Genomic DNA, 12074 nt, shown 5'->3' with positions numbered 1-12074 from the left:
GGGTGTTCTCACTGTTGCATATGGCTTGTATCTCCAGTGGCCCATTTGCACATAACCTGTGTACATCACCCTGCAATGATCAGATGGAATGACACAAGGAAAACCAGGCATGACTCACTTCTCAAGGTAGTACAAGATGTTTTTATTCAGAATTGATTTTGATGGCTAGGGTTAAGGATATTATGAGACAGGAGTGGTCTTAAAGTTGCAAGGTGGTGGGGTTGACCATGGCTCATTCTGAAGGACTGCGAGACCTCAGCATCCCAGAAGATGTCTGGTTGTTGGACCTTGGAAATAGCCGCATGTTTTGGAGAGACAAGGCTAAGTGGGAAAGTTCCATCAGGCTGTACATTGAGTTAACTGACAAATGGTGAAATGAGGCCCAAGAGGGCCATAATGAGTTCCTGCTCCAGTATTTTTGTTTAAGAGAAGGAGGATGGAGAGTCCAGGAAACCCGGAGCTTGAACCTCCTTCCCTCCATCTTGCAAAGTCAGAGAATCATAGAAGCTATTTTTTTTAAGTCTCGGAAACTGACCAGATGATAGATTCAGATAAAAGAATGTACTTTGCACAGTAGGACACTAATTTTGCAATTTGGCGAAAAGGGAATCATCTCTGTTCAGAGGCAGAGTACCTATGAAAATCTGTTGCGAGCGAGGGGAGGACAGGAGAGTGTGACCTAAAAGTCAACTTTTATAAAACCTGCCTGGAGACCATTTTTGCCCATCAGAGAAGTGTGGCCACTGACAAGCAAGCTGTGCAAACTGTCTGGAATTCCTTGAATGGGGAATTCTTCCAGCAACTTCAAAACTGCCTTGGAATTCTGCTTTCAATGAAACTGTCACAGAAGAAGAACAATACAGCTTTAAGAAGGACAATACAGCTGATACAGGGACTTCTGTGACAAGGCATGATGGACCTCACACACTTCCCCACTCTGAGGTAAATTTTTCCTCCAAATCAAGTGTCAAAGTTTCCCTCCAAATCAAGTCCTTCCAGACTGAGCAGCCCTTGTAGCATGATTTCTTACTTATAAAATAAAGCTGACTATCCCATCTGTCACTGACAGACTTTTTGACCTGGAACTTTTGGGAAAGGCCCACTTTTCTTAAACTCTTTGTCAAAATGGCTCTGAGGCCATTTTTTAAATGTTATAAACAGGAAAAATGCAATTTAAATAAGATTGAGCTTTTAAATTAAAATCAGTTATTTTACATCTTAAAAGTTCTTTGTCACAGACTTTGAGAAGTTTAAGCTTTTTTAGTTCTTAAGCTTTCTTAGCACTGAGAGGTTGTAGTCACTCTGTTTATCCAAAACATGCCTGTTTGTTGTTATTTTTGTGAGTTCCTCTGAACTTCTCTGGTCTCTAGAAGGTGAGTACCCTTCTGCTAGTACTTCCACTTTCTCTCTGACTTCTGAGGAGACTGAAGCAAGCTTTCTCTCACACATATCTAAGGAAATCCCCACACCCAGTTTCCCCTTTCTCACTGGACAGGGTTCTTCCTTCTCTCCTTAGAAGTATTTTCCCTTCTCCTTTTGGCCTGAATTTGGAGTATCAACTAACTACCTTAATTCCCTCTGCCAAAATATCTGTCCCAGTTCTCCAGACACTATGTAGATGAGCTTTCAGTCTTTAGTAAAGATTCTCTCCTTTAACTAAAATTTCTCCTCTGAGCTGACCTTCAGCTGGGCACAGACAAGTTCTGTCAGTATGCTAATCAGAATCAAACTCCCTCCAGCACACAGCTTCAATATCACTTCCTTCTCAGCTGTTGTTGGCTGATCAGAGCACTTGGGGCAGATTGTCACTCCAACTGTCCCTGCCTAGTGAGGATTTGTAACCCTTCACTTTTTGCTTTCACTTGAAACCTGGATTTTATAGTGCTGTCCCTCACACAAGGCTTGAGGAGATTTGCATCCAGTGGAAGGAGGGGAGAAGCATCCTGGGGTATCCTTGACCTTCAGGGCTTTGAGGTATATCCAACTTCAATAGAGGGTAGAAATACTGCTCATGGTGTCAGTAGCCATTGGGTAGAAATACTGTCCCTTGTTGGCTCCTGTAGATGATGGCTCACAGCTTCTTAGCAGTTCCGAGCCCTCGGGCTATGAGAGGTTCTGTTGTGGGGAAGGTAAACATGCCAGTGTTAGTGTCTCCCTGCAGCCATCTTAGAGCTTTTGTCTGTGCTGACCCAGCGTTTCTGTAGATCTCGCAGAACCACCAAAGGATGAGAAATAAATCTTAGCTCTCTGAAGCCCAATTACAAACAATTGCCCCTCCCAAACAAAAGAGTTTTATAGCAAAACCCATAGGGACAGAAGCAGAGAATGTGTTTGGTTATTAGAAATATATTGCAAGCTGGAGAACTGTAGCTAATTTTCGTATTTCTGTAGAATCTGCAAGGCTCTTTGCAGCCACATGCTATTTAACATAAACTCTGTATGGCCCAGGAGAAGACAAGCGGGGCTTAGATGCGAGAAGTACCGGACTGGAATTTTTAAGTACTCTCACTTTCTGGGAGTGTCATTGTTGATGCAATGTGACCTTGAGCATAATGGGCATGCATTACACATCTGTTGACGTTATAGCTTTGAGACCGGGTGACAATAGCTGAAATAAGCATCAGTGTTGAGTGTGTGTACGTATTATGCACATACACTTAAGTCTACAAACCCAAGATGTGTGGCAGCCTTGAGCAGGTACACACATAAAATCCAGTGTCTAGATTGAATTTAAGCATACAGTGAAGTAATGAACATTAGAAACTTTAGAACAAGCTTCTTTTGATATGGACGCAGCCATGCAGAAATTTTACTTCAGTCCAGGAAAGGTTTACAGATTGGTGCCTTTTTGAAAAATCAGCCAGGTGATCACGAATTCTGTCCAACGCAATATAGATCTAGGATATTTATTGGCACCTCAGTGTAGTACAGATTTTTATTCAGTCTTCTTGTCTGTAATGGTTTGTTTTTTGCTGTTGTTTATGGATATTTATGTATGTGTGCTTTGTGACCGACCTCTGAAGAAGATCCATTTGGATCAAAATGGGTCAGGTCATTTTGTTATCTGTGTCATGTCTTGTGTTACTTATAGTGCTCTTGTATATTTTCTACCTATATTTCAATGCACTGTTTTTAAATTGGCCTTTGGCACTGTGCAATAAAATGTGTATTTGATAGATTTCTATGGTCATAATTTTAGACTTCTCAACCTTTTTGGTTCCTAACTTGTTTTACAGGCTGGGTTTGTTTCTTTTCATTTCCCTTTTTTGTTTTCAGTCAATTCCTAGCATCTCATGTTAAAAGGATCAGGGGATGGGTGATGTAGTCAACCTGTTGTCAAATGCTAGCAGGGGCTCATGGGAATTGTAGTCCATGAACATCTGGAGGACCACAGGTTGACTACCCCTGATGTGAAAGACTCTGGAGAGCCACTGCCTGTATGAGTAGACAATACCAACCTTGAAGGACCAGATTCAATAGAAGGCACCTTCATGTGTTCATGTGTGTGTTCACCTACATGTTTTCATGCAGAAGGTCCTCAGCTGAAGGATATCAACTGTTAGAAAAGATCTTTATGATTGGGGAGAGCTGCTGCCTACTATGACTGAGTTAGGTGGCCCATTTATTTGAAGCAACTTCTACTCCTCATAGAACAGTGTCTGCACGTTTGCACTCATTGGACCCTGGCAGGGGTACAAATTGTTCAGAAGGAGTCTTCCTGAAAGAACTGAAGAAATCTTGGAGACCTTGGGTAGTGAAGGTCTACCTTCAATGACATTATGGAAACAGATGATGTTGTCATATCTTTGTGATCACTGGAACTTTGTTACTAGATTTCCACAGCCCTTCTTGGTTCAAGAAACTCAGGGAGTGGGCATTCACAGGAAAAGGCTTAAATAGACCACTGGGTTCTTTTTTCAGCTGAGAAGTTAGATGCAAAATAGAATAAAACATGCCCAATAGATCAGAGGGCTTCTTTCATATGATCATGTTGCATCAATGGAGTTTGCAAGAACTTACGTTACAAAATACTGTTCTATGAGTAGAGCCTGAGGGAGAGCTCTGTGTAACCTAGAAGCTTACATGCTCCTGCTCCAACTAATTAGGAGATGCATGCAAGTTTGTCCATCCCCCAATGCTGTGTAACTAAAAGTCAAAGTTATAAGCAGGATCTAGATTTCAGATGGGTTGAGGGGCCTTACTACCATTTGCCTCCCACCACACACATGGCCGTCATGTTGCTTCCTGCCAGTGTCTTGACGCTGGATATTTAAACAGGAACAGCCAAGTTGGGTATTCTCCAATCTATACCATAGATGCTAAACATGCTGTAACAATCCAATCTCCTCACTGATGATCAGAGTCTATAATTGCACTGTAAGGTTTTCACAGATATAATATGCATTTGGATGATATAGGAATGCTTTTCCTTTAAAGGTAGGTGAATGGCAGGGGTCCTCTGCCTTCTGCCAGGATACAAAGCAGAGAGCAGGGAAACAAATTCTTGTATGAACTGTCCAATGTTACTTGCCATCTGAAGATGCCATGTCATGTACCTGATGAGCTGGGGTCACAGAAGCTTATACTACAATGAATTGTCAGGGTGCAACAATAAGCTTACAACAAATATATTTATTCCTACTTGTCTGCTTCCCAATTGAAATTTAGCCTAAGGACCAGGCCAGGGATCCTCATATTTCCTCCTGCTTGCCAGTTGTGTGTAGGGAGCCAGTTTTTCTAACAAGCTGTTCATACTTGAGTCACCCCATTGACAGCTGTTTGGCGGATTGCTTCAGGTAGTCCTGAGTGAAACGCAATTGACTTTTCACACATATGAGTTCTTATACAACCTGATAGAGTCCTCCTCTCCCTTCAACCTCATCCTTGCTGCATCATGGCACTACTTGGCAGGCAATTGTGTAAATGGTTAAATCAGTCGCAGATTATATAAATCTATCATAAATACTGTGCTGATCTCTTCTTTTTTACCATTTTGTGTTCATCTATGTCAGCCTTACTGGCATTAATGGCTGCCAGTCTGTTTAGATTGGCAGCATTTTTGCGGATGCGCAGTTCGACAAAAATCCGATGCTAACTTGTTTGGCAGGATTAGAGTCACTCAAGCGCCAAGCAGCCCTACTGATCGTCTTGTGTTTGATCCACGCAGTCAGTACAACAGCTGGACATATTTGCTGCAAAATTTGCGGCATCCTTCCTTACCTGTACCTGGATGAATGCCTCCCTTTCTTCCTTTTGTTGCCTCCCTTGTGCCATATTTTTAGCGGCAAATTCATCTGAACAGGGATCTGTCATCTTGTGCTTTGCAAATCTCCAAGCACTCTGATGGCATTTCATTATGTTGTTATTGTTGTTACCATTTACGATTCCTCTGCAAAGGAGTTCTTTGCTTCTCCTGACTCAAGAGTTTCTGCCAGGGACTTGAAGGGCTGGATTCCATCCGTATCCCTGATCTTCAGACCTTTCTGTTGCTTTAGCAGTTAATCATTTCCATAGTCTTTCCAGGTTGCTTTAATGAGCAGATTCTTTCTTTGAATGTTCCTTATCTGCTTCAGCAACCTCTGTGAGGTTGACGGGTTATTGCCTCTTTCTGGCTTAAAAAGAAGAAAGCAAATAAATGTGTCTCTTGTTAAAAAATACAACACACATACACTCCTCCCCAAAAAAAACCCCCAACACATTACTCCTCCTTGATCAAGTACACCGCTAGTGACCACTGGGACCCCTTGTTCTGAAGTGGGTGGCGCTGCCCCATAGACAGTGCCCCTGGATAGAGTCATCTGTCCTCCAGCTGTGCTCTTGCCTCTTTGACCTGAACTTGCTGTGTCATTGGCCGGTTTCTGTGCCTTCTGAAAGTTACTTTCAGATTTCTTCTGTGCAGCCGCAAAACCCGACATGGATTTTCAGCAGACAAGTTGGGGTGCTTTTTCGTTTCTTGGCTGCAGAAGAGGACTGTCCCCAGGCGGCTGCTGAATACACAATGCTGCCTGTTGGCTCACCTTTCAGAACACTGTCTGATTGAGTCATAACAAGGTTACTTGTAAGGTCCTGTTTCCGGGACAGGAATTGAGCACAGAACATGTTCTTTCTCACTGAGCTACTGACCCTCTACTAACTGTAAGAAGTTTAATCCAAAGCCAGGCCAAAATTGGCTTCTCTGACTGGCAGCAGCTCTCCAGAATGACAGGCAGAGAAAGATCTATCCCAATGCCTGAGTTTCTTGAACTGGAAATACTGGGGCTTGAGCCTGGGACCTTTGGCAAACACGCCACTTTCTTTTCATACAGATACCAACTTGTTTGTAAAGGCTTTACTAGTTACTGCTTTGGTTGTGTGGCTGTTTGCTGTCATTGATTTTAAACAGGGGTAGTCAAACTGCGGCCCTCCAGATGTCCATGGACTACAATTCCCATGAGCCCCTGCCAGCGAATGCTGGCAGGGGCTCATGGGAATTGTAGTCCATGGACATCTGGAGGGCCGCAGTTTGACTAACCCGGTAGATTTTGAGGTGGTGGATTTTGTGTTCTGTTGTAATGTAGAGTTGCCAGCTCCAAGTTTGGGGAATTACCTGGAGCTTTTGGGAGTGGAGCCTGAGGAGGGTGAGGTTTGAGGAGGGGAAGGCCTCCAACAGGGCTTCCCTTCTGTTGTTCTAGCAGCTGTTTTCATACCTGGACAAGGTGTGCTGTTATGTTCCTGCGTGCCAGGCTGTTCTTAAAGGCACAGGAGCCGGGTCACTTCAAAGGGAAGGCACCCCTAGGGAACATCTGCCCATTTAGCAGCATCTTCAACTCCTCTGTGTCACTTGTACGAATGCCACCAACACAGACTAAATCAATTGTAAAATCGGAGGTATTTGCTAGCCGTATGCATTTAAAACAGCAAAACGAAATAGGAAATCCATTTGTTTAAAAAGAGGCATGTCCTTAAGAATAAGATGTCTTATCATTCCTGCCCTACCTCCACAGTTTAGTTTGTGTGTGTGTGTGTGTTTGACTCTCTCTTTGAATTGTTGCCTGCAAGAAATGTAGGTTTCTTGCTAAGAAAAAAAACCTCTAGGATTAGAAAGGTAGTCAATTTCAAGCTGTTATTGACCTGAATCTAGTGACTTTTCCCACTCAAGAGAATTTCCTGAAAATTCACTTGCTTGTCGATTTTGTGTTTCCCAGTAATAACCTTGAGAAGGCTGTCTGTCTCTCTGTGTGCTCCTTGTCCTTGATTCCAGGATGAGACTTGCATGCTTTCTGGGCCAGGGTAATGCTTCTGAGTGTCACCCTGCACCTGTGAGTTGCTTCAAGGAATCCAGGTGCATCCTCCTGTCCTTCCCTTGGGATAATGCTGCTGTCCCAGTGATTGACAAAAGGAGGGGAGACTGAGGCTGTTCTGGGCTTCCCTGTGCTAAGGGACACATAGCAGTGGTCTTCTGCAGCATGGTCAGGGAATTTTTGAGGGTGTGCTTGATGATGTGGAAATCTTCTGCGGAGGGAATCTGGGTTGTGCTCAGGATGCTACAGTCAGGATCTGTCTGGTTGCCAGCCTTCTGCCATGATCATTTGGTATTGCCATTTGTCAATGACCTATCAATATCCCTTGTCACTTTGTGGATTGTCATCTGTCAGTGGGGAGCGGGCCTGAGAAAGCTAACGGATAGTGACTGTTTTCATTGCTTTGTGTTGCTTGCTTCTCTGTGTAAAAGTAAAAGGTAAAGGTATCCCCTGTGCAAGCACCGAGTCATGTCTGACCCTTGGGGTGACGCCCTCCAGCATTTTCATGGCAGACTCAATACGGGGTGGTTTGCCAGTGCCTTCCCCAGTCATTACCGTTTACCCCCCAGCAGCAAGCTGGGTACTCATTTTACCGACTTCGGAAAGATGGAAGGCTGAGTCAACCTTGAGCCGGCTGCTGGGATTGAACTCCCAGCCTCATGGGCAGAGCTTTCATATGGCTGCCTTACCACTCTACGCCACAAGAGGCTCATCTCTGTATAGTCTGCCAACTTTCTCTCCAAAGGATGGAGATGTGAGAGAGTTTGGGCATTATCAGTGAGGCTGGCTTTCAGTCAGCCTTTCACGGATGATGTAATTTGCACCTGAATGTAGCACTAGTTTGTGTGTTTTTCCCCAGGCATGCCAGGGGGGGGGGGACTCACCTTTTGAGGTTCTGGGGTTATATTGATCAGTGTATTGCTTGTCAAATCAGTTTCAGCAAGAATAATCATGAGCTTCCTGTCACTCCTTCGGCTTTTAAACAAGCTGCTTTGCTGCTAGTGCCAAGTGTGTTTCTTGAGAAAGCCTGACAGCTACCTCCGTCCCCCAAGACGCCCTCCCTTTCAACCTAATGGCAACCCTGTTGAGCTTGGCACCAGCGGAATTCAAACCACAATTAGAGCATAATTTTCTTTTAGGGCTTCTCATGAGAAGCGATACTGTAGTGCAGCAGGTGTGTTTTTTATGGCTAGCACACTGCAATATAATTCTTTTCAAAGAACCCTTTGCAAACTATCTGTAGAACTGTTGCTCAGGGAAGAGCCTGTGCTTCCCATTGTCACTGTCCCCTCCTCTGGCGTCTCCTGTGTTTTGCTCGTGGTGGAATGGGAAGAAACTGAACAAGCCCTGCTGCTGTTTCTGGGTCACTAAGGAACACTTCATTCCTGCCTGTCACTTGCCTATTAAGAGGCCTGTTAGAACAGTGGTCCCGGGGATCGGTCAACCCTTGACAATTTTACTGAGGCCGGGGGGGGGGTAGTTTCTGCTGAGGAACGCTGCCGCTGCCTGAGCCCCTGCTCCACTTGCTTTCCCCCCAGCGTCCCTGACTTCCCGCTGCCCACTGGGGGGTGCTGCCAGCAGTAACTGTGCAGTGGCACGCTGAGGGGGAGCCCCAGCCATGGCGGCCACCAGAGAGCACCAAAGGTGAGCCGGTGGCAGAGTGGCAGGGCAGCCCCCGAGGCAGCACCTGGGGAGGAGGATGAGGAGGAGCCACGGCACGGTACTGACTGATCCATGGACCGGTACCAGTCTAAGGCCTGGGGGTTGGGTACAGCTGTGTTAGAAGACAGTTGGTGACTCACAACCATACCTCTGAATAACTGGGAAGAAGCATTCATTTGGGCATCTAGTAGGAAGAAGAGGTAGGTTTTATGCCCTGCTTTCACCACCCAAAAGAGTCTCAAAGGGGCTTACAATTCCCTTCCCTTCCTCTCCCCACAACAGACACCCTGGGAGGTAGGTGGGGCTAAGAGCGCTCAGACAGGACTGCTCTGTGAGAACAGCTCTATCACAGCTGTGAAAACCTCAAGGTCATCCAGCTGGCTGCATGTGGAGGAGCAGGGAATCAAACCCAGCTCTTCAGATCAGAACCTGAGACTTGTCTAGTAGAGCTGTTTTTGGGCTTTTGTCCAGAAAGACCTTTCTAGGATTTGGAAAGACTATCGATGCAGGGAAATCTATAACATTGTTCCAGATTTCTGGGAACAGCTTTTTGTGCTGAGACATATCATAGCAGACCATAGCTTGTTGTTGAAATGGATGCCAATTCTTTTGTCTAACGAGGCCCAAATTGCCCTCCAGGCCCTGGAGTCCAGCGTTTTTCTTTTTTTGGGGGGGGGATGTTCAGTGACAGCAAAGGGTCTCTATTTCCTTCCAAGAGGACCAAAGGATGGGCCCCTTGTAGCAGCTCCCTACTCCTTGGCAGAAGGGCAGGGTGTGTTGGGCTGCAAAAGCACAACAGCTGGACTTCATAAGGAGACCTGGGAGTTAGTCCACTCCAGGATTTCCTCCCCTCTTAACTTGTGCACGTTTCCAACTCCTGTTTCCTTTTCCCGAGTCCAAAAAAGCTTATCTTTGGCGGGAGGGGGGGACAGGAATCGCGGGCTTGTGTTTATCTTGCCTGCTGAGAATTTTGGCTCTGAAATCCTGCACAGCCTTCCCGGCTCTTATTTCTGAAACCGCACATGTCTGCGCTGGGGAGTTCCAACTTTTATCATTCTTCCCCCCCTTCCCACGCAGTTCCCTCCCCTGTTTAAAAAAGTTGGCTTCCCCCCCCCCTCTCTCTGCCAACTGGGAAAGTAGAAGAATCCGGGGAGGGAGCGTGCGTGCGCGAAGGAACCCCCCAAAAATGTCGATAAACAGCAAGAAAAGTTGTGGCAGACCCTCTTACTACTACCGACTCCTCCGGAGGTCCCGACTTCAGAGGCAGCGCAGCCGATCCCGGAGCCGCAACCGGCCGCTGAGCAGGGGTAATTCTCTCGCCAAATGTTTATGGGATCTAAACGGTTGAGAAAAGGAGAGGTTATCTTTCAGAAGCCGCCGCCTCGCCTCCGAGACCAAGGTCTGCTGTGGGAGGCGCCGGGAGGTGAGGCTGGAATCGGGCTCAGGACGCCGAGCGCGGGCACGGGGGGCTGGCACGAAGCGCGCCTGGGTATGTTGCGGGGGCACCTGAAAGTTTAGCCGGCCGGGACTGGCCCAAGGTCTGGAAGCCGGTAGGTGTGTCCGTCATTCTTCTCCCGGACCCTGAAAGCCCCCCTGAGCGACTGGTGTGTGGTTAAGTGTCTGGAGGACGGCAGGCTTGGACTCTGCAATTCTCCTGGGAAAGGGCATTCGGAAGCTAAGGGGCGGCTGCCAAGAACATGCCTCTGTGTGCTTCCGTGGCTCTGGCTAAGCTTGGTGTGGTGGTTAGGAATGTGGACTTCTAATCTGGGAGCCGGTTTGATTCCCCGCTCCCCCACATGCAGCCAGCTGGGTGACCTTGGGCTCGCCAGGGCACTGATAAAGCTGTTCTGACCGAGCAGGAATATCAGGGCTCTTTTAGCCTCACCCACCCCACAGGGTGTCTGTTGTGGGGAGAGGAAAGGGAAGGCGATTGTAAGCCGCTTTGAACCTCCTTCATGTAGAGAAAAGCAGCATATAAGAACCAACTCTTCTTCTAAGTGCTTTCTCAGAAACATTGCAGGTCGGTTTCAGGAGTTGTGGGATATGTAGGACCTGACCCAAATTCGTTCTTTGGCATCGTTCTTAGGAGTCTGATAGCCTGTCTCGTCGTTCTGTGTGGCTTTCGTGGCTATGGTCTTACACAGAGTATTTAAAAACCGTCCAAACAGCTGGCTTCGCAAGGTCGTGGGTCCTGAATGGGGCGACAAGCCTGCTAGATGTTTTGGAGACCAATGGATGGTTAGCTGTTGCCTTCTTTGGTTAGCCTTGGTGCGGCTCAGTGGTGGTTGACCATGGAGTCTTGATTGGGAGGCGCTTGATTGGGAATTTGGGGCTGATCTTGCTTCAAGTGGCTGCCTGGAAGTTACCTTGAGATCCTCCCTTTGTTGGGAGGAGCCTGAAACGCTGGCAGGGGCTCATGGGAATTGTAGTCCATGAACATCTGGAGGACCACAGGTTGACTACCCCTGCTCTACTGAAAGGGACACGATAGAAGTTTTTGGTAGTCATGGCTGTTATGACCTAAAGCTGCAACAATAAACTTATTTCCTTAGACATGATAGAGGGGAACAGGTGTCAGTCACCCAAGTGTGAACCAGTGTGCTGAAAAGATTGTGCAGGGTGAGTTTGTATATGTTTATCCCTTGTGAACTCTTGATCATTTCACTTCCTAATAAAGAACTTACAGCCCCCTCTGTTCAGTCTGCAGAATTGTTTTTTTTTATTAATTAAAATGTCAGTGATCAATTGTGTTCAGTGCACTGGCTCTCTGTGGATCCTTTTGTGGATGTAATCCAGCTCTTTAATCATAAATGTTGCTGACCCTGGGTTGGATGTACCAGCCTTCTTCACGATATAGTGTGCTGTTATGGGTGCAGTGTTTCCCCAGTGCTCCATACACATTATCTTGGAGTATGACAGCCTTGTAGGGGTACACTACTGCTAATGTTCTGATATTAGGGACTGGAGACTATGAACAGGTGACTAGCCTGGGGCCACATGGTTAGTTAGTGGCAGAGGCCAAGCTGGGGACTTGCTGGATCTCTCAACCATGATGCCACCTTTCTGGCAGGTGAGAGCTATTTGAGAGAGAGAGAGAGAGAGAGAGAGAGAGAGAGAGAGATGCATTTTTCA

General features: G+C 46.4%; 1 protein-coding gene and 1 long non-coding RNA gene across 8 annotated transcripts in view; one reads left to right on the top strand and one right to left on the bottom strand.

The window, feature by feature from the left end:
• DAB2IP (DAB2 interacting protein) overlaps nucleotides 1-12074 on the top strand; it is a 256241-nt gene that overhangs the window by 36431 nt on the left and 207736 nt on the right. The window contains exon 1 of one of the 7 annotated variants that reach the window (XM_077306775.1): nucleotides 9919-10249. The exons of 4 other annotated variants lie outside the window; for them this stretch is intronic. In XM_077306775.1, the coding sequence (XP_077162890.1) occupies nucleotides 10129-10249 (121 nt within the window). In that variant the 5' untranslated portion in view covers nucleotides 9919-10128. Of the gene's footprint in view, nucleotides 1-9918; nucleotides 10250-10410; nucleotides 10432-10473; nucleotides 10493-12074 lie in introns of those variants that run through there. 2 more of the 7 variants (XM_077306780.1, XM_077306781.1) reach the window with 2 other exon arrangements.
• On the bottom strand, nucleotides 113-10539 carry LOC143822101 (uncharacterized). Its single transcript, XR_013226039.1, has 4 exons — nucleotides 10449-10539; nucleotides 10163-10278; nucleotides 5221-5608; nucleotides 113-2115 (listed from the first exon to the last, which is right to left on the bottom strand). It is a non-coding gene; the product is annotated as an uncharacterized LOC143822101 (long non-coding RNA).

The sequence above is a fragment of the Paroedura picta genome, chromosome 12 (assembly GCF_049243985.1).
Source record: "Paroedura picta isolate Pp20150507F chromosome 12, Ppicta_v3.0, whole genome shotgun sequence".
NCBI classification, from domain to species: Eukaryota; Metazoa; Chordata; class Lepidosauria; order Squamata; family Gekkonidae; genus Paroedura; species Paroedura picta.
Note: the sequence above shows the minus strand (reverse complement) of the source record. Positions and strands in the feature narration are given on the sequence as shown.